The 25,691-nt window shown below is 42.0% G+C and overlaps 1 protein-coding gene across 10 annotated transcripts in view; it reads left to right on the forward strand.

Annotated features, from left to right (window-relative positions):
- The first annotated feature begins 23 nt into the window (after positions 1-23).
- EBF1 (early B cell factor 1) overlaps positions 24-25,691 on the forward strand; it is a 398,643-nt gene continuing 372,975 nt past the window's right edge. For 8 of the 10 annotated variants that reach the window (XM_023514769.1, XM_023514785.1, XM_023514772.1 and 5 more), the window contains exons 1-6: positions 24-425; positions 2,556-2,712; positions 3,273-3,336; positions 3,992-4,047; positions 14,552-14,625; positions 24,969-25,037. In XM_023514769.1, coding sequence (XP_023370537.1) covers positions 292-425; positions 2,556-2,712; positions 3,273-3,336; positions 3,992-4,047; positions 14,552-14,625; positions 24,969-25,037 — 554 coding nt within the window. In that variant the 5' untranslated portion in view covers positions 24-291. The remainder of the gene's footprint in view (positions 426-2,555; positions 2,713-3,272; positions 3,337-3,991; positions 4,048-14,551; positions 14,626-24,968; positions 25,038-25,691) is intronic. The other 2 variants (XM_012807226.1, XM_003781996.3) reach the window with 2 other exon arrangements.

Below are 25,691 nucleotides of genomic sequence, written 5' to 3' on the forward strand. Positions count from 1 at the left end.
CAACCAACCAAACAACCCCCAACAGCCAAGCATACATCTCTAATTTTTTTATTTTGGTCTTTTCGTTGGATTTTCCCTTTCTTCTTTTTTTCAGGGTTATCGCTCAGTTTCGAGCGAAGGTTTACATTTTCTAAAAATTTGCTTTCCAGCCCGCCTTGATCTACTTGCGCGAGTTCATCGTTTCAAAAAAAAAAAAATCTCTGGTTGGCGTTTTTCTTTCTTTCTTTTTTTTTTTTTTTTTTAAATATTTTTCAAGGGGGAGGAGATTTTCCACAAGAAAAGGTTGTTTTCATGTTTGGGATTCAGGAAAGCATCCAACGGAGTGGAAGCAGCATGAAGGAAGAGCCGCTGGGCAGCGGCATGAACGCGGTGCGGACGTGGATGCAGGGCGCCGGGGTGCTGGACGCCAACACAGCGGCGCAGAGGTGGGTACCGCGCGGGGACCGCGGCCGAGGAGGCGAGCGGCGAGCGGGAGAGCCGGGAGGCGACCGCGGCGGCGCCTTCCGCGGGGCCGGGCCGCGCTGGTGCGGCTGCCGCCGCTCTGCTCCGCTCGCCGCCGGGGCTCCGCTCACCCCAGCCGCGTTGCCTTCATAGCTTGCGGCTGGAGAACCGGGAGCTGCCAGCGAAGAGCCCACGCTTGGCCGGCACTTTCCCCGGCCTCGGCTGTGATTGTTTTCATTTTGTTTTAACTCAGAAGAGGCGTCTCACCAGCATGATGTTGGATATTTGTGTTTTTATGTGATCGCTCTTTCCCGACTGGGTATCCTTTCGTTCTTTTCTCTTCTCTTTTCTTCTTTTCTGTTCCCTTACCTTTTCTTTCCTTTTCTATTTCTTTTCGTCCTTCTTTCGTTCTTTCTGCCTTTTTCTTCTTTGCTTTTTCTCTTTCTTTCCTCGTTCCTTCCTTATTTCCTCTTTCTTTATTTCTTTCTCTTCCTCCTCCTTTTCCTCTCCTTTCTGTCCTTTTCTCCCTCCTACTATATCTTTCATTTTTCCTTTTTTCTCTCTTGCATTCTTTCCTTTCTTTCATTTTCTTTCCTTCATCCCTTCTCTCTCTCTTCCTTCTTTCCTCCCTTCTCTTCTTTCTTCACACTTACCTTCTTCCTCCTCTTTCTCCTTCCCTTATCTCCCTGCCTCTCCTGTTTTCTTTCCCGGTTTCTCCCACGAGTGTTCTCTTATTTCTCTTAACTGGTTCTCCCTCCCTCTCTTCAGTTTTTCTTTTCAGTCTTCCGCTAGAATAGCAAGTCCCAACTTTAAGTCTGACATCTTCTAAAAGTCTCCCCACCCCCTGTCACCATGGTCCCTTCCAGCCCCTCTCCCAGTGGCAGCTCCCAGATGCTAGACTGGGTGGCCTGGAGGCATTGCCCTTGGAGGTTGACCTGAGGGAACTTTCCTGGGCACACCCAACTCCCTTTGGGGGAGGGGGGACTCTTGGTCCCAAATGAGGAATGGCCTCCCCCTCCCAAGGCCACCAGCTGCTTTGGAGGAGTGGGAGACATAGTGGCCCTAGGCCCTAACGGACTCAAAAGTGCGGAAAGGGAAGAAGGAAGGTGACTAATTATGGGATCTCCAGCTTTCCCGGGCTGGGGACGAGTGCCCCCAGCACTGTTTCCATCCCCTTTAAGCATAAGGATGGGGGTGGTTGGTAGTGAGAGTGAATTGGGTAACTGCAGGGAGCGAAAGTGTGAGTGTGCGGGGCGCGCGCGTGTGTTGGAGTGTGTGCCTGCACGCGCTTGTGTCGGGCAGGACGGGCTGTCAGTGGCCGCCCGGCGCCCTGGGCGCGCCAGGTTTCAGCTCCGGCGGGCGCGCTCAGCCGGCAGCCCAGGCCTGTAGGATTTCTGGAATGAGTGTGAGGATTTTTGAGGAACAGTGAAACTTTAGTTAGGACAGGTCTTTAAAAAACATCCTAGTTCCCTTTCCCACAGCGACCACCCCTGACAACTCTGAGTCCCGCCCTCGGACCCTCTTCACATGCTTTTGGGGGTCGGGGGGGTGGGGGAAACGTGGTTCTCCGAGTCCCCCAGCACCTGGCTGGGCGCGGGCGTTTCCTGGAGTGTGCTGCTGCAGCCAGGAGCAGAGTATGTTCGCCATCCATTCCCACCTGCCCAGTAGCTGAGATGGGAGACTGGAGGGGTGCCGGGAGCTGAATCCCATGCCCCCTCACTCTTAAGTTGTAAACTAGGAGCTCTATTCTGCGAACGTGGGTTCACCTCATCCACTGCCACTTTTCTTCCTCCCCACGCAGCGCGCGCGTCAAGTCGGAGTAAATGCTTACAGCATTTCATCTCGCGCGCAAAATCCAAACAAAACTTTCACACCTCTTGGGCGAGTTCTGAGGACGCCCCTGTCCTCAGCAGGGAGGAAGAAGAACATGCAGGGACATTTGTCCCGTCGTCGGCTGGGCTGAGGAGCCTTGAGGGGGCGTAAAGGGCGCTTACTGGATGCTGTGGGGGCAAAGTAGTTGGGTTTTTGAGGGTGTGCGTGTGTGCTGGGGAGAACAAGGGGGGGCGCAGGTCGGCGTCCAGCTTAGCCGTCTAACTCTGCGTCTTTGGCCGCAGCGGGGTGGGTCTGGCCCGGGCTCACTTTGAGAAGCAGCCACCTTCCAATCTGCGGAAATCCAACTTCTTCCACTTCGTCCTGGCCCTCTACGACAGACAGGGCCAGCCCGTGGAGATCGAGAGGACAGCGTTTGTGGGGTTCGTGGAGAAGGAAAAAGTAAGTGGGCACAGCGCTGTTGCCCCTCGTCCCGGTTCAGTAACAGGCCCAGGCGCCTTGGGAGGCGCGCTCCTCCGTGAGTGCAAAGCACCCAAAACACGTTCCTGTAAGGGGGTCCCCCAAACCACTTCCCATTCCGGACCAAACTGGGCTCTGGGTCCATTAGATCCTGTTCGGAAAAAGTTCGCATCGAGCCTCCTGAGCGGGAGAGAGGCGAGAGCTGTGAGTGTCCAGGGTGAACCCACCCTCGGTCACTCACCAGACCTAGCAGCAGCCAGCCTCTGATGGCACAGGCTCGAGCCCCCAGACCCTGGGAAGAGGATTGCCCGTGCGCGCCCCACGGAATTTTCTATTAGGAGAGAGGGAGCAGTCAGGAACGAGGGGCGGGGGTGCGGAAGAAAGATCACAGTTGGCGGCAATTTCTGCTGCAACTGGGGCTGGCTGGCTAGCCTGCCGGCCAGGGGTCCCAGCTTGGGCAAAGTTGCCTTGAAGTTGGTCCACTTGCTCACGCCAACCTCTCCTTTGCGTCTCTTGTGTCTTTGCGTGCTGCTGCAACACAGGAAGCCAACAGCGAAAAGACCAATAACGGAATTCACTACCGGCTCCAGCTGCTCTACAGCAATGGTGAGGCTCCAGTGGGTCTGTGCCCGCATCCCCGGGCTCTGGGATGGGCAGGGGCCGTGAAGAGCTCCAGGTGGATGAAATCCCCCAGTGAAGCCCAGTTCTCCACCAACCTGGAGGTGAACCGCCTTCTGCTACGTTTCACCCTAGGAGGTTTCACGTGCGGAGGCTGAGTGGCCCGAGGGCAGTCTGTGGGTCCCTGTTTACCTGTGGACAGGTGTGGTGGTCAGCCCTTGCTGGGCCCTTTCATTATGTTCCCCCTTATTGAGGCCTATTTCTTTGGCTTACCCCAGACTCTAGGCCCAAACATCTTGGGCTCAGAGGGATAGGAGCGGTCATGGCCTCAATGGGTAAAAGGTGGGCGAGCATGGAGGCGGTCTTGCCCTGGTTAGCGACAGTAGCCACGAGGGTTTCTGCCCCAGTCCCAGCTGCCAGACCTGGGGTGCGAATCACAAGAGCACTAAGGCTAGGCCAGCAGCTCCTCTCTGGACACTGGGCAAGGGAGATGTGGCTCTGTTTTCCAACACAATGAGAGTTCCAATGGGACTTGGAGCCCCTTTTGTGTATGTGTGTGGTTTATTATTTGTTTTGTTTAGTTATTGCCACCCCCATCTTCTCTCACTTAATTCCCCTTCGTTTCCACGTTTTTTCTTTCTAGGGATAAGGACAGAGCAGGATTTCTATGTGCGCCTCATTGACTCCATGACAAAACAAGTAAGTTTCTTGATTCCGCGCCGCAGAGGCAGGGATGACTCTAGGGCCATGAAATTCAGCTGCGTCTAGAAAGCGGGTTGCTCCGCAGCAGGAGGGCTGGGACCGGAACTCTCAAAGCCAAGCAGGGACCTCAGACCACGTTCTGACGCAGCCTTCCAGTGCTTGCACTTGGGCCCACCGCATGGGGATGATGGCTCCATGGCTCCTTCTCTCCAGGGGAACTGAGGCCTTGTGAATTAAGACCGCGGGGTGCTGAGTGGAGACAGAATAGGGCTGAACTTCCTCTGACCTGGCAGGGGAAGCCCTAGAGGGCGCAGAAGGTGCCCAGGGACCCTAGTGCAGAGTGGCTTGAACTCAAGCCAGCCAGGCCTCTCCTGGGAAGCAAACCAGAGAAGGGTTGGGGCATGGGGGGTGAGAGGGAAGGCGGCTTCCCCAAGCATGGTGAGATAGGTTGAGAGCGCTGATGACCAATCCACAGATTTTTTTTTTTAAAGGTAGTAGTGGTGGTAGGGAGTAGGGAGCTACAATTGTTAGAAGATATTTTGTAAAATCCCTCCAGCTTTTGCCTCCAAGTTTGGCAGGAAGCCAGGCAGCATGAGTGAGCTCGCGGTCTTAAAGGTACACGGACGGCGTTTTCTTAAGCTCCCCAACACGCGGGTGTCAAACAGTGTGCATTAAGGTTGAGTTATGGTTTAAAAGATACAATTATGAGCCGAGTCAGAAACACGAGGCCTGACGTTTTAATGAGACACAAGAGTTTTATTTTTTGTTGTTCTATTCTTCTTAATTTGAAGAAAAAGTTTAGTTTCAGAATTAAGTAGCTAGTTAGGTAGGTGGAGGACTCAGTAGCAGAAAAAGAGGACGGCTTTATTGGGTGGGGGAAAGAAATCAGAACAAAGAAAAAAAGTTATCCATTGTGTACCAATCAGCAATTAGTTTGAAGATCACAGTGTATTTACCTGATTTTGATTTTAGAATATTTTCTTTAAAATAAGGGAAGTAATCTTTCATAAATACTGGCTCAGAAGGTTTCAAATTAGCTTACACATACATATTTTAAAAATGGCTTAACTATGTTGTACAAACTACACATAAACTGCTGGGAATTTTAAATTCAGCCCAGCAAGAATCAACTTAATAACAGCTAATTCTGATTATTTACTTTCATATTTCATTGTGATCCAAGTAGAAAACAGGAGAGTATGAAATGTATTTTTACAAATAATAAGTAAATATCTATTGAAATCAATTTCTTGTTATTTGCCTAAGATATTTGGCGCTCGTGAAGATCAGTTTTATTAGTTGTTTGCTTAGAGTAAATCCCCATTTATGCTTTTAGTCTTGGTTTTATTTTTTTAATGGATTTAATTATTGCATAAAATAATTGTCTTCCATTTGGACACTATAGACAAAATTTTGCCAACATTTTTTTCCTACCAAGCAGAAACATGAAAGCCTTATTTCAGTAACTTTTTTTTTTTCCTTTTACGATATCAAAACAAAACTGTCATAGTGGAGTTTTGTTTCCAAAAATTGTCTTTGATACCCTGGAGATCCTTTCCTGCCATTCTCATTAGAGGAAAAAACGATGGAAGGGAGAGGGGGAAGGTATGAACTCTAATACATATTCCATATATATTTATTAGGATCTACTTTTTAAAAGATAAAAAGCACACAAATCAGTATATAGGACCTGTCTGTACACAACACTGACCACCTAATTATTAAATCATAGACAATGCTATGAAATGAACAATTATAAGGAACACAAAATTAAGACATGTTTGAAGTGATTAACTTCTCTCTGATTTACGTCTCCCCAAAACTTTAATTTAGGTCTCTTTATACAAAAAGGACCATCAAGAATTGATTTTTCTCATTATGAAGTGAACTGACTTTCCACACTTATATAAAAATAAGTGGAAGAATGATCTTCTGATTTTTATAAAGCAACACCCCAAATATCATTTTACTAACAAGGTCATAGAGCTTAAGAAAAGCTGCAGCTTAAGGCATTCTTCGGTATAATCATAAATTCTCTCAGCTGAGAGAGAGAAGCAAGAACAAGAAATAGTTTATTTTTATTAATAGCAGATATGAGAAAGCATTTGCTGAAATAGGACATTTTACTAAAAGTTAAAATTAATAAATGTATGTGATTATATATTTTGGTGGGAAGTGACCTGAAAAGAAGGCTTAATAATTATTTAAGTTGAAAAATACCAAGAGAAAGGCATATTTCAAGACATACTTGTTTGCTTTCATAATAATTGTTTAAATAACCACCTATCTTTAGCTTTCACTTTGAAAGGCAATCCCTGCTCATTATCCAATTGCGTGTTCTTTGATTACATGCATAAGAGTTGTGTGGAAGTAGGTTAGCTTCTTGTGTACACTGTTAATGCAATAAGTCTCCAAAAAGCAGATAGATTAGTGCGAAGAAGCCTAACTTTCCCTGGCCGTATCACAAAAGAATAATTTATATTTATTCTTAATGAGTAAAGCAGTGGATCCTCCTCTGGCTTGAAATTATCCCATGGTAATTAAATACCAAATTTGATTTTAAATTTCTTAAATTTTTCATTTTAGTTAAACAGGCAGTGGCCTCTTCAGTCGGAAGTCAGGGTTGATATAAACTGACTAATTAAATGATGGCATATTTTTCCCTGTGAAATTCTTCCTGACAGACTCTGGATTTTTGCATTTATTTAGGATACAAAATGGAATACTTTCAGTGATGTGATGAGTCACAATAATACTATCAATTGTGGAAGGAATATCTAGCCACTGTTGAAGTGTCTTCTCTTAGCTGCCGGTTTAACATGACATTTTGTGGATCAGAGATGCAGCTTTATGTGTGTGATGTCATATCCTTGACTTGCAAGTGAGGCTGAAACTCAAAAGGAGTCTTGGGCGAGGGAAATCCAAGCTAGATGTGCATTCTGCATTTTTATAGACGATTCCTGATCTTGTGTGGAATTAGCAGCATTGAGCTCAAACAGAAATGTACTCAATCAACCAAGATGTATTGGTATGACACAATATTTCACACCTTTTCCGAGTGTCTCATTAGACTATTTTGGGTAATGACTTCTAATCTTTGGGCTCTATCAGGAAAGATGAAGCTTCCTTAGAAGTGAATGTGTAAGAATCTGAGGCTTCTTATTTCTAGGCCTCCCTTGTAAAACATACAGGATATAATGTTTTAAAGATTCATCCACCAACTAGAAAAATAAGCTGGCTTTTGGGAAGGGTTGTTCAAAACCAAGTTTAGCTGGACTAAAAATAGTTTGTTTTCGTGTCATTGCTGTTTTTGGTATTCCATTAGTGAGCATGCAAAAAACTCTGTAGGATCCACAAGTTTATGGCTGTTTGTATCCAGAAACAATACCTACTGTAGAAGCTCAAATGAACCCAGTGGGGGAGGTCTGAGTTTTAATGGGCCTCATTTCAGATTTGCATGTAGTATTTGCAATATGATTACATTCTGTGACTGCTTCAGTGAGTTATTTATTTTTAGTTTAAAAAAAAATTGAAAACTACCCTCCTACCAGCTTGCTTTAAAAGAGTGATATTTTATAATTCAAAGAAAGGATACCAAATTTCATAAAGTTATCAAAACAAAACACTCCCTGCCCCCCCCAAACAAAAGCATTTTTGAAAAGGGGAAAACAGTAATCACTTAATCCTTGTATGTATAGATTTGAAGGTGGATGGTGAGGCAAGGGGACCCTGAAAAGGGGGTGGTTCCAGCACAGTGGGGGGTTCAAGGTACAATAATCAGAAATGTTGTCAGGTTTCTCTTCCCAGCTAGACTTCCTTATATATTTGTTTTGATGTTCCTGGGTACTTTAAGTACTTAATGCAAGTGCATTTTTTTTCCTATTGATTGTTTCATTGTATCCTGCCACGGCTAGGTAGATTTGGTTAACAATCCTTTCAGTTCATGGCTCTTCATTGGTAGATAAACACATTTTTAGTCTATCAATAAGTTCCCAAGGCATTCGCTAGGCCAGCAGAGAGGTTCTTTCATATATTTGGGAGAATAAACAAACAAAAAGGACAGAGCAAGTTTATAGGCAGAGACCATATTTCAGCAGTTTTCTTTCTCCTTTGGTAACATGTCAAAAATGCAGGTGATTTAAATTTCCTTGCAAATAGAGGAATGAAGAAGTTTGGAATTTTTATGCATGATCAGGACCTGTGTTTGGGAAAATGTAAACTCATCACAGTGGAAAATGTGTTGTTTGGAGTCTGGGGGTGAAAACAAAGCTGATGGTTTTGGAGAGATTGCCGGAGCCAGATGGCCTAGTACTTCCCCAGTCTGGCGGTCCAACTGCTCCCTCCTGGATAATATACAGCCATTTGTTCGGGGATATTTACGCTAGAGCTGTTTCCATGTGAATGTTTGAACAGCATTAAAAACGAACATATTAGTAGAAATGCATTTATTGAACTTGTATGACAATACAGATAGTCTTTTTTTCTCCTTCTTTACTTATATTGCTCAGAGGAATGAAGCGTATTTGGACACTGGAGAATTGTTTACATAGTTGTTGAGCAAGAATGAGTTGGTCTTAGAGAGTAATTAAAATATATAAGTGTTTGGAATCAAACTAATAGAAATAATGGCAGGACCTACCTCAAAGCTCTGCTGTGAGAATTAAATTAATTTCATACATGGAAAGGGCTTAGAACAGTGACTGGCACATACCCGTATTAAGTGCTTAATAAATTAGCCGCCTTTATTATTTTATTATTATTATTATTGCTCCATTAAGTTGACAAAGCCAGTTTTATCTACTAATATAGATATGTAGTTACCATATGAGTGAAATATCTTTTATTACTGCTAGAAAAAATATAATATGGGATTGTTAGAACAATTTAGTTTTTTTTACAGCATTTGAATAATATAAGGGGTTTTAGCTCTTTGAGACATAAAAGATGCATTTAAAGCTAATTGTTTTTGGTACACATTCTCTTTTCATTAAGGACTGTGATGTAACTGAACAGCATACTGAATATGATATCATTCCAACGCAACTTTCCTAATTCACTTCTAAAAACGGGCCTCCTTAGTTGCTGAGCTGAAATTACATCTTTGCAATTTGTTCATCAGTAGCCAAGCTGCTAATTGAAGCAAAGTAATTTTTAAAATTTTATCCCACTATTAATGTTGGATTGTTGTTTGACACATGATTTATGGAAGGTCAGATTTGTAGTATTTTCTTTGGCATGGCTTAATTTTTTAACTAGAGGTCTTCACCTACTGGAAATTTCTAGGACCACATTAGGTAGCATTTTTTTTGTTGTTGTTGTTGTTGTTAATGACAACGATTAGAACATGGTGGTCAAATATAATGATTATTATTACAGCATGTTGATGTTGCTGGTGTTTATATTGTTTTTTGATTAGTTCAGTTCTTGGTAATTTGCTACCAAAGTCTTGTTGACAATTAGCATTCAGAGGACATTTCACTTTTGGTTGAAGGTGGTATCTTCTATATTCATGAACTTCTTCTCTAAGGTAACAAATTAGGTTTCATCTTTTATGTTGTAGGTGGAATAGGAGTCACACATTTGCAGGGTACTGTTTTGACTTAAAAGAAAATTAAAATTTTTGTTAGTTATAGGTCTTCCCTCCCTCCCTCTCTTCCTTTCCTTTTTCTTTCTTCCCTTTTTCCCTTCCTCCCTCCTTTCCTTCTTTTATTTTCTCTCTTCTTTTCCTCTTTCTCCTCCTCCTCCTTGTCTTCTTCTAATGATGTTTCCTTTTCTTTGGTTGTAAACCTTGAAAAGGCTCCTAATGACAATGTTGTGTTCTTAAAACCCTGCAGATTATGCTGAACTAAGGTTCATAGTATTCTCTTCGCTTCCTTGATTTTGGAGTGGAACACAAAGAGTTAAAACTATTAGAAAAGTAAACACAGAGAAGCCTTGCTCAACTCTCTGTATTTCCTTTGGCATCCTATTGATGTGTGATCCTGGTGTACATTCACTGTGTATTTTTCGTTTCACCGTGTGGTCTTTATCCCTCGTAAGTTTAAATTAACTTTAAAGACTCAGTGATATTTGGAAAAGTGAGAGGCATGTCACAAGATGCCTTCTAAAACAGCAGCAACTGAGACAGGTTTTGTAAATTGATTGACATATATTTTCAAAGATATTATAGGTTCATATATAATTGAGTATTTGAAATGATGGCATTTTTATCCACTAACGGTAAAATTTCAAGTACTGGCATTGCATATGGATTGAAAGCTTAATAATTTCTATGTTTTCTTCTTTTTTAGTTAACTATAAAACATTATTCTGGAAAAACCCTCAACTTAAAGTGAAGAGTGTTTTAAAAAATAATATGCAATATGTTCTGTCTGCTGATTACAGTGCAACAGTAGAAAAGGGAGGCTAGTCTATAAAAATAAATCTCTAAATCTGTCCAGTTTTGACAACCTGTTTATCAATTTCACCAGGCTTTATAAGTTGAGATGAAGTTAATACTATTCGTTCTTAACTTTTCTTCCTATCTAAGCACTTCTATCAACTTCAGAAATTTATTCACAATGGACAAGATTAATTTAAACTTCATTTTCTACTTGATGCTACACTTTTTTGTTTCTTAAGTTACAAATCTCAACTTGATTCACCGTCAATTGATTTATTTAAATAATATGTTTTATATGCTTCTCGCCCCCCCCCAATCTCTGTAGCAGGCCTCCCATCCTCACTTCTGATAAACACATTGATTTATTTAAACCACTGTTGTCTTTGTCCCTCTCACAGCAGACAACCTTCCTCACAGTGAGCAGCAGACGCATGATTTACTATGGAGGATGAAAATAAGCCTTCTTCTTGGTGTTCCATTGTCTGTGCCCTAAACCAGCTGTCTATTAAAATGGTTTCACTTAAAATAGTCAATGCTGTTTATATGCTTCTGTGATCTCCCAGCTGATCCAACCTCAACCAGCTTTACTTACACCCTACAGAGGCACATATTTAAATGAGGAGGAGAGGCAGGAACTTCACCCTAAGTTGGTGTTAGAGGATCTCTATCCTTTTGTGCTTAAAGTCTGAGTTTGCTGAACTGGGAACCACTCTTGATGTGTGTGCTAAATGTAAGTGGTAGGGATTTGATTTGAAGCTTTCAGCTAGAGGAAGAACTTGGTGGCATTTTAAAAAGCTTAGTGCTCTGCATCAGAGACATTTGACAAAATAAATTCATCATACCTTCTTACACTGGCTTTCATCAGAATGTTAGTTCTGGGGCACTTAGCTTCTGTGTGTGTGTGTGTGTTTTAACAAGCTGCTTTTTCAAACTGCTTGGTGAGTTTGGAGGTAGATCTGCCTTTGACTGAATTCCACTCTGGAACTAAACCCGTGAACGTGGGGTTCTAATTTACTCTAATTCGAGCATTTTTACCTTACTCATGGTGGAGTTTTACTACCTTTCATTTCCAAAGTTACAGAAGCAACACTTCTTTCTCTGTTTTTGTGTGCTGAAAAATATTGTTCTTTGGAGGCCTTAAGGAAAGGAAGAACAGAAACTTTATGCTTCCACCCCTCCCCAGAATTCCAAGCTATTTCTGAACAAATCCAAACTGATGGTTTCATTTTTCTATGCTTGATTTGGAGAAAGATTCTCTGTTTTGATTCTGTAGCCAGAAGCGAAGTGGCAGTTTGGTATTTGGTAAAGAGATGTGTTATGGAGGTTCTGGTCCTTTAAATAAGTGATGTTCAGTCACAAAAGAAATAACAGAAGAATTCTGAAAGTCTATGTCATCTACTCTTTGGGGTAGTTGTGAATATATTTGTATTACCGCATATCAGTCACTGAAGGTCACCAGGGGTCCACTTATTTCAATGGAGCCAATAGTCTCAATAAAAATAATGTTCATATCATCTACAAAGAATAAAAATGAGAAGGTCTGATGAGACTGACAATTCCCCATCTCCCTCACAAATCAAACTTCTTTTTTTTTTTTTTTACAGTAGAGAAAACTCCTAGCAATATCTGTGAATTCATTTACCAAGGTGCTTGATTTAGTTTAGCATGACAAATACTAAAGTTGAAACAGAGGTTATCAAGAGAACATACAAACAATTTAGTGATAATAAAATTTAGCAGAAATGCGTCATTAGAGTTTTTTAGCACTATGTAAGAGATCTAATCAGTAATTTACTGTTTTTTATTTTTTTATTTTTCAGCAGTGAGTGCAGGAAATAAAACAGGCAGATACAATTTTTGATTTTCAAAACATTTTCAGTTAATGCATTTTCTTGAGTAAATCAACTTTTTAAGAATCTGAAAAGGTCTTTTAAGAATATAGGAAAGAATGCATACTAAAACTAGGAGATGAAAATTTGAGGCATAATAGGATATTAGTATAATCTAGATGATCTCCCCAGAAGGGGGTTATAATTATAGAGGGTAAAGTAATACTTTTACAGTGGGGGAACCTGGATGATGATTTCTGGTGGATGGCAGGCACCACCTTAACCAAATGGTCAGAATTTACATTTCCTGTAAGTAAACTGGAACTCTTCGACACCATGATTTGATATACTGAGAACTCGGCCTCACCTCTGTGGTGTTCCTACCCTAAAGTACATAACTTTAAGCCTGGAAACTCAGACAAACCCTAATTGAGGGATGTTCTACAAAATAACTGGTCTGTATTCTTCAAAAATATCAGTGTCATGAAATACAAGGATTCTGGAATGTTCTATATGAAAGGAGACATGACCACTGAATGCAGTACTAGGGTTTCTTTTACTGTAAAGAACATTATTGTGTAATTGGTGAACCTCCCTAGTGTCTGTGTATTAGATTGTTGTAACAGTGTTAATTTTCTGATTTAGGTAGCTTTACTGAGTTATGGAAGAGAATTCCTTGTTTTAAGGACAGATGTGCTGAAGTATTTAGGACATTTCTATGATTTACTAATAAATAATTCAGGCAAAAAACAAACAAACCAGAGAAAAGAATAAAGTAAATTTAGTAAAATGCAAATATTTGGGCAATCTGATAAAATATGGGTAAATAGTATCCTTGGAATTCTTTATATATTCTTAATAATTTTTCTGTAAGTCTATAATTACATCAAAGAAAAACATTTAAGAAAATAGAGGGTTATGATAGGTTAGTCATAGCAGAATGGTTTTGATGGGCCAAAGGTAGAGAAATATTTTCTGTTCATGCAAGTACCTTTCCTCATTTTTTAATTTGTTGCAATGTTTGTTTTGTAATATGGTCAGATATCATAATCACAGTTGACTCTGAGGATCTGTACACAACGGGTCTTAAGCTGTACCCATCATTCGCAGGTTCTGAAAGTCTTAGGTTCAAAAATAAAGCATCTTGGAGCTAAGTACAAGTTAGCCACTGCAATATCTGTGTATACTACAGAAGAATAGTCTCCAGTTAATTTTAGTAGTTTTGTCACCAAGCAATTGAGGGTTATATGGATGTGTGAAAGTAATTTTATTAACAATTTGAAGCTGTGTGATGTTAGTTTTATGCAGTGATACGGTGTTAAATTAGTTAACTGTATCCCAGTACAGAGCACTGCTCTGCTAATAGCTGTGGTGTTTTTCTTTTCCCCTAATAGTAACATGTAGATCAGCAGTTCTCAACCTGTGGGTCCCAACCCACAGGAACTGTATTAAAAGGCCATGGCATTAGGAAGGTTGAGAACCACTGATGTAGATCCATGAGGAAGCTGAGGTCCCAGGAACCTTCTTGATGTCCTTAAGGAAAATATTTATAATATATTACACAAAATAGACAAGAATATCGTAGCTGGTGAGATGGTTTGGTACTCCATATTTTGAGTCAGATGTAATTCTTCTTAGTGTAGGGAGATAACTCTGTGGAATGAGCCCACACACAGCATATGCCTGAGAGTATTCCTGTTTGGGTGGGTGTGCACTGAGTGAGAGCACATGTTTTCAGCCTGTTGATGGGAAGAGGGATTTTCCCTGATTGATGACTCATTTTAAAGATGACACAGTTAGTGAATGGACTCATTAGGTTCACCCATACTTGTTTTCTGCTCCTTACCACTAGAACTCTCAGTACTGGCCCTGGACACAGTCAAGTGGGGAGACAAATCCATATCATTTAAAAATTAATTCCATAGGCTTTTTATATTTTAAACAAATAGTTTCCCAATCAGCTAAGCTCTCTGGGGTTTGCCTCCTTATTGATTAGATTTATTTTTATTCTATATTAAAAGGAGGCTGGTGGTTGTCTTGATAACAAAAGCCCATGCCACACCCTGGTCCCAAGATGTACGTGATGGTGACGGGGATTGACCGGGCCCGGGGAACATAGCTCATTCCCTTCCATTTGGGTTGCTTCTGCAACAGTCAGCCCGAAGAGGCCTTTGGCTCCTGAAAGCTTTTTGGCCCTCAGTAGTGGAGAAGTGGTCCAGAACTCAATTTTGAGAGTGTGTTTTCTGCCACTTGGTTCACCTCTTTGCTAAAATCATGCCTTTGCTTTCAGGCCATAGTGTATGAAGGCCAAGACAAGAACCCAGAGATGTGCCGAGTCTTGCTCACTCACGAGATTATGTGCAGGTAAGAAACACTTGGGCCTCCCGCTTTAATTAGCAAAAAGAAGATGCATTTATATTTCCAACCAAGGTAAACTTCGGCCTCTTTGGGGTATACTTTTGTTTTGCTTCTATTCGATAATTTATAAAATATTAGGATGTAAATATCTAGTTGTTAAGTGTCAGCCGTCGTGGTAGTTCTCAATTATTTATCAGATTTCATCCTGAAGGACATACATGTCCGTTTTGATATCACACTGTTAATGGGCACAAAGCATTGCATCCCCCTTCTCCCTCACAATTGAATGAAACAGAATATAACCATTGTAGTGTTCATATATACACACTCAACTGCATTGCCAGTAAAGTGAGTAAGAGTTCTATTGATGTCAGCAGAGGCCTCTGTTTGGGTAAGACTTGAAAGTTATAGTTCCCCTTTTTCATTCTTCCACTTAAAAATATGACCATCTGTACCTAGGCATCTCTTCTCGGTAAACTGAGTGTGAGTTGTTTCTTTTCATCTGATCTCTTCATTACCCTGCAGATAATTCTGACAACGTGACTAATATTTTCTCAGAGGTAGTGAGCTTTTGGAAGGATGGTAAAGATGAGTACTTAAAAGGTAAAAGATTCATGTTACTCACAAATGACTATTTTTGCCTATAGTCAGCCCAAACTACATTTGGAAAGGGGTTGAGGCCATGGAAGCCAGGCTTCCACATGTAGGGGAGTAGACCAGGCAACAAACCTTTAACTTTCATTCTTATTCCTCCTACAACACCAGCACTTTGTTCCCAATATATTCTGATAATTGGATAAAGCACGAAGATGCCACTGTGCATCAGAGGAAGGCTACTAATTGCTTTGTTAGCCATGCAGGCTCTTCCTGGCACAAAGCTGGCGTGGCTGCTGACTGCCACTGACCAGTTCATCTGGGGCTTCGGCCGGCTGCCTTGACACGGGTGGTCTTTATTTGCTGATCACAGACTTGTGGAGGAAGCAGGATTAAAACTCTACAGGTTGAAATAAAATAAAAACAGCTTAATGGGCTTTAGTGAAATCCTAGATATTAACTTCTATGTCTACTATTCTGTATGTATAGAACATTTTCATTTTTCTCCTTCTTAGAAAAAAACGTCCTTCTAATATATTATTCTAAAATATACAGGAGTTTCGCAAGATTTCACTTCAGCGATTTGTAAAACTTGTTAATTATTATAAAAACTAGTTGTGTTTCTCTCCTTTGAAAGCAGTAAGCAGAACCCCCAAAATATGGTCATGGATTTCTTAGATGAGGCAAAAATTGTGTTATATTGTATGTAACAATCGGGCAATAAAAGTGAGTCGCACCTTTCAGATTCAGAGGAGTAAAATGTATTTTGAAAAGCATTAAAACACGACCTCCTTCATCTTACTATTTTTTCAACCATATCTCTGTTTTAGCTTCTTACAATTAGCATGTCATTAGGATGAATTTTCCATGTTCTACTATACGTGATTCTAGCAAAATAGGCAACAGACAGGAAGATGGATCTCAACCAATAGACCAAATAATATCTATATATCATAGATTTGCATCTTATATTTGCACATGTTTGGACCCTGCTAGAAATAATTCTATTCTTGAAATACTTAAAGATATATTATGCCTTTCACACACAGGCCTACCCTCTATTAATGCAGTTTATATTTTTCTTGTTTTTAAAATTCATTGGTCCAAAGTACTTTATTATGCGGGTTGGTGTGCTTTATTGCTGATGTTCTTTCTGTTTTTTAGAAACATAAAAATAGCAAAAATAAAATTTTCAAGCCACTGAAGGCAAATGATGATGTTTGTACTGCTTGGCTAAGAGAGAAAAGCCATATTCAAAATGTCATCCTGCTAATGTTACAGATTACAGTTTTCCTGGCTGCCTATAGATGTGTAAGGGGTACTGTTTGTTTACCAGGCCGCCATGACCCTATTACACAAACCTGCCATCTATTGTGTGGCTAACAGTCTTTTAAATTGCAAATCTGATGCTCTTTAGGGGGCTTTAGGAAAAAAATTCTCACTTTCCCCACCATCCTATTTCTCTTGATTTCTTGCCTGTTGTAAGTGGAAGTTGGGATGTGCTGAATTTGCACCAGGGGTGCAAATGCAGGCTCAATTATAAGCATAAAATTAGAGTCTGTTCACCATTAATCAGGCTGGCTAATTGCTATGCACCACCATTAGCCATATGGTGTGAAAGACAGCTTGCTCTCCCTAAGATGAAATTTCTTCATTGCAGACATGAAATAGTGAGGGCCCTGGATTTTAAAATAGCTTGATTTAGATATTTAATTTCTAAACAACTTTCTGCAGTGCTTTCTATCAAAGCTAACGGCACAATAAAACTTTGCGTTGATGTCACAAAAGCTGTGTATTTATAGTGTGTTGGCTATGGTGAAGGAGACACAGAGAATTTAGATTGACGAGACGGGGCTTGGTATGATTCTGTTTTGTTGCAGGCAAAGAAAAACACACACACACACACACACACACACACATGCACGCATACACCAGAGAATTGTGTCTCAGGTAGTTGCAAATTAAAAAAAAAAAAATCTCTTGTGTTCTATGGAGAAGGTGACCCCACTGAATAGGCTGGATAAAGGACTAGCCACTATTGGATTATAATTATTACTACTTAGAGATAAAATCTCCTGGACTTGACATGGAGTTCCTTCTGTGTAATTCTGAGTTTCTGTCTTTTTGGTAAATCGGAATCTGTCCCACCAATTGTCACTACATTTTGCTAATACCTAGTGGTTAAGTTCTTAAATAATATGGCTCCATAAATGATTTTTGAGAGTAGGATTCCACAGGGAGTTTGCTTATAAGGAAATCCTGAAATCCTGTGTTTAAATGTGGATGGGATATAGAAACTATACTTGGGCGGAACCAAGTTCCCTATGCTCAGTGTAGGAAAGCACTTTTTTCTCATTATCAGTCCATGGTTTCTTGTAGGTCTGCGAGTTCCCAGGGCTGACGCTGACCTGGCCCCTGATATGCCTATGTTTCCTTCTTCCTTTACCAGCTTATTCTAATCTCATCCTTCAGATTCCCACTTTGCGTGGCTTCTTCAGCGGAGCGTCCCTGGCTCTTGGCCTGAGTGGAATCTCATTGTTATGAAATCCTGTATGCAGTAGTCCCCCAATCCCTGGGAGATATTTCTAAGTGCATAAAACTGAGAATTGGATGGTAGTAAACCCTAAAGATACTGTTTTCTTCCTATACATACCTATCTATGATCAGGTTGGGTTTATAAATGAGGCACAGTATGAGGTGAATAACAATAACTAATAATAAAATAAAACAACCATAACAATCTATTGTAATAAGTATTACTGGGATATGATCTCTCAGAATATCTTAATGTGCTATACAGTGGGCAACTGAAACCATGTGAAACTGAACCCACAGAAAGGGGGAGCTGCTGTGCACTATGCTTTCCCTTCATAGTGCTCTGCGCCTTTGGAACTGTGTGCCCGAAGTCTGTCTTCCTTGGCTGGACTGATTGCTCCTTGTAGGCAGAGAAATTACCTGGTTTTCCCCTGTGCTTCAGTTGTCCCATTTGTAAAAGGGAGAGGGGGGTGATGTTACTTATTTTGTGGTAGTTAAAATTAAATGCTATAATCCCCAGAAATGCTTATCCCAGTGCCTGCCTGACACACAGTTAAGTACTGAATGTCTATTGTTATTATTGTATTAATGGAAGCAGTAGCAGCAGTATTCACAGTGTCTAGCAAAGTACCTGGCACACAGTTGCTCAGCAACGATGATAAGAGAACAGTGAGAAGAGGTGAAGTGTCTCTAAAATATTAATGTACTTTGTTTGTTCTAGTTGTGGTGGTTAAGAATGCTTTCATTCATTCTTTTAGCTCCTACTATGTGCAAAGCAAAACCAGAGTATACTGTAACTGGAGAGAGCTTATGGCTGGAAAATGAGACCTGCTGGCAGACAGCTGGACTGCACTCTAGAAAGGGCTGAATGTGATGAGAGGTCGAGGCCTGTTCAGAGAAGGGAGGGCGTACTTGGAGGTGGGTGGTAGCGGTGAGAATAGAGAGGGAGGGGTAAGATAGGAGGGGGATCTTAGCGGGCACATGAAGAAGAGTTTGGGCACCTTTTTGCGTGGTCCAGACAGGGCTTCTCTGTGGGGAGGTCTGCGGGTGGGTAGACCCCAGACCTGGAGCTAGGCAGAGAGTCATGGCCAAAGATAGCCAACCCCAGACATCTTTCCTCAAGAGTAAGAGATGAATTTGTGAGTTTAGATAGGATTGACCAGGGTGGGAGAATAGCACAGGAGAGAGCATAGAGAAACTTCGGGAGGGGGGCGGGGTAAACGCATTGAACAAGGAGGGAGGGCCTGTTAGAGAGTTAGGAAAAAGAATCTTAAACATACAGAGCATAGAAATAAAAGGAGAGTGTTTCAAAGATGGGGAGTTATCCACACAATAAGTGCTAGAGAGATCCAGGCGAATGTGAAAACTGAAAAAGCACCAGGTCACTAATGAACTTTGAGAGGGGATTCAAGTAGGAGTGGAGGACTGGATGCCAGTATTATGGGATTGATGTTGCAAGGGGAGATGGTGACAGGAAGAATCATTGATGGGGCAGGTCCCAAGTAAGGCAGAAGAGCAGGGCTCTATGAGCTCAGCTGCTTGCTTGAGTTAGTGTTATAAGGATAGAAAATTTACCTTAAGATGTGGGAGGAAGCTGGCCTCCATAGTTCAGTGGTTAGCTTGCTGACCCCACACACCAGTGATACTGGGTTCTAGCCTCACCTGGGCCTGATAAACAAAACAACAAAAAATTCCAAGATGTAGGAGGAAGATAGAGGGTATAAGTCTATGATATGTAATAGATTCTTAAAAACAAGTCATCCTTCCGACTGTTAATCAGACTATTCTGATAATTCACGAATCCCATTCTTTAGCTGCTGTGGCTAAATAGGTAAGGCATCTTTTTTCTTTTTTTTAATTGTGAAGCTCAGCACTTAAAACAATGCTTGTCTTCGGTTGAGAAAGCCTCTACTTCTAGGAAGAAGTTCTATGCTACTCAGATGAGGATCCACAGGTCTCAAGACTAAGAAACATTTAAATGTTTCTTGCCCTGGTTTTTGAAGCGGTGAGTGAGCTCACTAGAAATGCACCACATTGAGGTGGCAATGGAGGAGGCTCGTCAGCTTGCTTTGCTCTTGTTGTGCGTATTGTTTGGCAGACACATGATACTGCTGGAGAAAGAGCTGCTGTGGAGAGTCCAGAGTGGACATACCATACCAGGTGTTAGATACACACTCCGGTGACGGGCTGCATTGTTATCCTATCACTTGGGTTGCAGGTTTGGGAGGGATATGAATCGTGGTGGCACCTGCCTGCTTGAGAATCCTGCTCTGGATTCCTGACAAAGTGAGTGGGGCAAACTCCGCGTGCCTCCAGTAGATCCCTGGATCAGGGAGTAAATACCAAGTCGTTGCTGGTCCAGTGACTGACACAGATAGTAAGAGCCTAAAAAATACTGTTCTGAGCGGGTGAAGGTCCATCAGTCACACAGTAATGAGGACATAATTATCATTGTGATTTCTTTTATTAACACAGTGATTTTCCCTTTCAGTATTTGCATCTGTTTCATCTCCTGACTTGTTTTAGTGTGAGCCCTCTGCCTTATTCATAAGTGAATTTGTTCTCTTTACAGCTGGTCCATCTTGGTTAATGCCTGTTTAATGCACCCTTTCTTGGTTCTTCTGGGTTTAGTGGAAAGAACTAGGGGCAGTTAAGCTTAAATTGAGGGTGCTCCCATGGGCAGGAAAGACTGTTAACGGGGACAAAGGATGGGGCCTTGCTCTGCCCGGCCCTAGGAAGTCACAGGGGGCTAGATGACAGCACAATTTGACGGAAGACCTACCTTCCCCACTTGTGGTTGAGTTAAAAATTTTTTTGATATGAATGTAATATTGCAATTCAAAGCAGAACACTTCAGAATTACGAAAATAAAATACATATCCTCCAGTCTTTCCTCCTCCCTGTAAGTTAACTCTTTGAAGTTCCTACTCCTTAAATCAAAAGATACTCCCTGAGGACCTCCTGTGCACCAGGGTAAGCCCTGGGTGCTAGAGATACAGGGGTAAATGAAATAGTCTGTGACTCTGGGCTTGTGGGGCTTATACTCCAGTAAGAGAGCCAGACAATAAAAGAAGAAAAATAAATATAAAATATGCTGTGATGAATGTTATGAACACAACTCAACAGGGTTGGGGCTTGAAAGCTCTCGGCAGTCAGGGAAGGCCGCTCTAAATCCTCTCTTTCTCTCCCTCCCTTTCGCTTGTGCTCTTCTCTCTCTTTGTCTCTCTCCCTTTCATTTTTCTCCCAGAAATGGGGCCATACTGTACACACTATTCTGCAATTTGATATTCTCAATTCACAATTTAATAGCCAGGTGCGGTGGCTCATGCTTGTAATCCCAGCACTCGGGGAGGCTGAGGCAGGTGGATTGCTCAAGCTCAGGAGTTTGAGACCAGCCTGAGCAAGAGTGAGACCCTGTCTCTAAAACACTAGTTGGGCATTATGGTGGGCATGTAGTCCCAGCTACTTGGGAGATCGCTTGAGCCTAAGAGTTTGAGATTGCCGCTAGCTATGAGGCCATTGCACTCTACCAAGGATGACAAAGTGAGATAATAACCAAAAAAATTTGCAATTTGAGGTGGACCTCTTTCCATGGTAGTACAACAAATGTTAACTTCATTCTTTCTAATGCTGCACAGAATTCTGTAAACGCCTGTATGTATACATATACACACATATACATACCCACATGTGTGTACGTGCATATAAATATACAATATGTGTGTGTATCCATATTTCATGGGATCATATTGTGCACACTTTTGTAGCCACCGAAGTGCACAGCACACGCCTTGTTGTCCCATTTTGGTAATAATGACTGTGTGGTACAGGGATGTGATCCAAGAAACAGGAAACTTGTGGGGCTATTTTTTCATACTTTCCATGAAATTTTCCATGTAAATGTTAAGTGACTTCTAGCCCCTTCGTTCTTTTCTCTCTTCTTTTCCTCACTCTTCCTGTTTTTTTTTTTTTTCTATTCTATCCTTCCTTCTACACGTACGTTGTTTGCATCTGCTGGTTTTCCCAGGTCCCTTGGGGCACAGCATAGTGGCATGGTTAAATCCATGTGGCTGCTGTCAGTTGTACTTTTATTTTAAGGAGATGAGGACCATGCTTAAGTCCAAGGACAAACCTCAGACTTAGTGTGGCACTTGCTTGGGGGAGACAGTTTGGTGTGTGGAGTGGGGCAGGGTGCACTGTTCTTACATCTGCAACGCCTGCCCAGAGCGTCTGCTTGGCTTTTTGTTACCTAACCTCCTCCTACTCTCTGGGATCGTATTTCCCCTCTAGTATGTAACATTCACTCATAAAGTCATTCATTCATTCATTTGTTCAAGCAGTCATTGTTTGAGCTTTTCTATTCTACTGCAGGCTTTATGCTACTCATTAGATAAGTAAAATAGACAGTTTTTTCCCTCTGTGGAGCCTGTGGGGAGGAAAAGAGGGAAGAAAGATTTAACAAAACAATGGCGGCGCCTGTGGCTCAAAGGAGTAGGGCGCCGGCTGTACATGCTGGAGGTGGCGGGTTCAAACCCAGCCCAGGCCAAAAAAAAAAAAAAAAAAGAAGAAGAAGAATGAGAGGGGAAGAAAGATATAACAGAAAAATGCAAAAAAATATACAGAACAATGTAATTTGTATTGTGTTATATGCTCCAAAGGGGGAAAAAAAACCCCAGGGGAACCTGATTTAGATTAAGAGTAGGGAGGGAATCAGGCCACAGCTCTCCAAGGATTGAGCCTAGAGGCTGAATTCCCTGGGTAGAGTAGTGGTGAGATAACTGGGGAAGGGTTGGGGAGCAGCTGGCCAGTAGAGAGGCTGCCTTGGACCTGAGGTCAAACTCAGCAGGGCACATGGGAGGGACTGAAATGGACCAGTGAGGCTGCAGCTGGGCAAGTCGGAGGAAAAGGCAGGGCTTAGGAGGTGGCCCAGCATCATATTATTTCATGGCTTGATTCTGGATGCAGTGGGAGCCAGTGAGAGGTCTGGGCAGTGAAGCCACAGTCTCACTGACTCAGGCTGCCACAGGGGTCAGAGCAAGACCAGGTGGGAGGCCTTTGCAGGGTGTAACGACTTGGATCTGGGGTGGGGTGGTGGGAGTAGGGAAGGAGGGAATCAGGTAGACTTTAGATGAAGATTATTGGACACAATTATCAGCAAAGTAGTGGGAAGAGTCTCTGGAGGACATTTCATCCAGGCAGGATTGTAGTGAGGGTATGGCAAGCATTGCCTACTTGCTATTTTGAAAAGGAAAATGAAGGCGCGATAGGCCTTCCCACACATCAGTTTTCCTCCTGAGTGAAGGAGACTTGGGCTTTGTTGATGGGCTGCTTTCGGAGACCTGTGGCCTCTGCAAAGCACAGGACAGGTGTGCTCAGACTCGGAGGAAGAGAGGGAGACACAGGGGGTAAAGAATGATGCTGCCCTTCAAGGGCCCTTAGTAGGGCCAGGCAGGGAGCCTGTTTTCGAGCTCTCAGAAGGTGAATACTGCAGTTGTCCCATTTGACACGTCAGGAAACTGAGATCCTGGCAGGTGGAGTACCTTGCTCAAGGTGACACAGATAGCTCTGTTGGCTTCCAGAGCCACTGTTCTTAACCACCCTGCTATTCTGGCAAGCCTGTGAAAGGTAGGTGGAGGGGATCTGAGTTCAGGGATGATGGAGTTTAATTTTTTAGTTATTTTTATTTTGCATACATTCTAACTATTGGCACTTCCCACTACTTCCAATACTTGTTTTTTTACTTGTCTCTTAACTACTGCTATCTCAGGCTTTCTGTCCTCAAGGTAGTGGGATAGTGGAACTCAGGCCTGGAGGAAACAGCTCCCTGTAAATGAGAAAGTAAAAACCTGTACACTGGATGGAGTGATTTTTAGCTTGGGCTCTGACAAAGGAGATACAATTCTTACCATTATTCTTTCTGAAGGAAACAGAGATAGCAAATTTGGAAGCCTGTTCTCTTCTCACAGACATAGTTATGGCAAGGAAAGAAACTTTCCAATTTTGGTGAAACGCTCCCTATGAAGAAGTATATTTCTGGGTCTTGAAAATGAAGTTCACTGTTTGGTTCTCTCCAGCAGCTCTCTAAATTTAGGCTGTATGATTACTGAGTCACAAGTGTGTATGTGTGTGTGTATATACACTGTTTGTGTGTGTGTGTGTGTGTGTGTGAGGGAGAGAGAGAGAGAGACGTATTTTACTTGTGCATAGTGATCTATCTGTAACCCCTGGGTAACCTCCCAAGCTTTTTGACTGATCAAATGTGCCCTTTTCTAGTGAGCCCCTGTGTGTAGACTTTGTTTCGATTTGCAAACGAGTTTCAGGTGGATAGCTTTCTGTTGACCATGGGCACTTTGCAAAAACATGAACTTTTTACCCTTTAGAAGCCTCTCAGTTAAAACAAAACAAAACAAACCTTGACAGCCTTAAAGCCACTACTGCGGTAGGATTTTGGTAGGGGTCGCTTTTCTCGCCCACAGCTGTTTTTTCTCTAATAAAGAGCACCCACTTTGGGGGTTGTGCTATCAACCATTATAGTGCCCATGATGCCACCAGAGAACTTCAGTGGTGGCCAAAGCAGGCCCTAAAAGCCAGAGGGATGTGAATCTCCACTTTCTTTTATCTTGCCTCTTCCTTGTCTTAACTATTGCATTTTATCTTTATTCTCCTGGAGACGGTTCAAAAGCAAACAGTTAGAGCTGTAGGATTTTTGAAAGGCTGTGGTTGAAGGAAATGCCACCCGTAAAAGAGAAAGGAAAGGAAAAAGGAATCCATTTAATACAAAACGACTGGAGGGGGAGAAATCACTCATACCTCGTTATTGACGCCTTCCACACAATTAGTGTGATCTTGAGGGAAGAACGTTTGAGCCACCCACAGCCTGGAATATTCTCATTGGGTAGATGTAATAATAATGCACTTCTGCAGTGAACTCTCCCAACACCTCGGGCAGTGATGGGGAGACCCCACCTTAGGGCTCTCAGTCTTAGCTCAGCCAGAGCCCCTCTCCCTCCCTCCTCCTTTGAGCAGGGAGAGGTTAAGCCTGGCCATTAACCCATAGGTGACCCATATAGCATTTTCTGTCCCAGGGATCCGTTGATTGCCAGGTATGGCTTTGTGGTAATTCTAGCATTTGCAACCCAGCAATTTGAACCTTCTGTCTGCCTAAATGATGATTTTACATTGTAATGGTTGTACTAAATCCTTTCGTTTTTGCTTCATAGCCGCTGTTGTGACAAGAAAAGCTGTGGCAACCGAAATGAGACTCCCTCAGATCCAGTGATAATTGACAGGTAGGGACCACTCTTCTTTCAGTGGGCTCTTATTCCTCATTATCATGAAACACCTGCCCTGTGTCGCTCATGGGCGAGGGTCAGGAATGCATGTGGCTGAAATTTGCCTGTTGGTCATGACTTAAGCTGTGCGAGCGATTGCGATTCCTGGGAAAGCCATATGGAATGTTCTTTTGGAGGCCTGTTTCTTGGATTGCTCTGGTTTTGTGTCTGATTCATGCTCCTAAAGGAATATATATTTTTTTCTTTCCTGGCTTTCTGTGGCTCAATCCTCATGCTGTGCCAGGAAGCTTCAGAAATAAAATAGTAATAGTTTGTGATTTATGAAATGTGGTTGGGTGCTTATAAATATTTAACTTTTATTTGAAAAATGTTTGAATCATTATCACTTTTAGCTACAGTCGTTCTGTTGGACGTAATCCATCTACATTTTAAGGTTTTATTTATGCATAAAAGCAGTTTAAAGAGATCTGTGGACCAAGATTTTCTACTGTTATTTCCCCAGTTTGATTGCAGCTCATACTGTATTGTAAGTTGATTAATTTATCTTGCTTGTCTTAATTATTGTGTTTTTAAACAGATCCATATTACTAATCTGACATGACCAAGTAAATCACTGTAGAACAATAAATCTGCTTCAGTTGTTTGGTGCAA

This window comes from Otolemur garnettii, unplaced genomic scaffold, assembly GCF_000181295.1.
Source record: "Otolemur garnettii isolate 467f Iridium unplaced genomic scaffold, OtoGar3 scaffold00003, whole genome shotgun sequence".
NCBI lineage: Eukaryota > Metazoa > Chordata > Mammalia > Primates > Galagidae > Otolemur > Otolemur garnettii.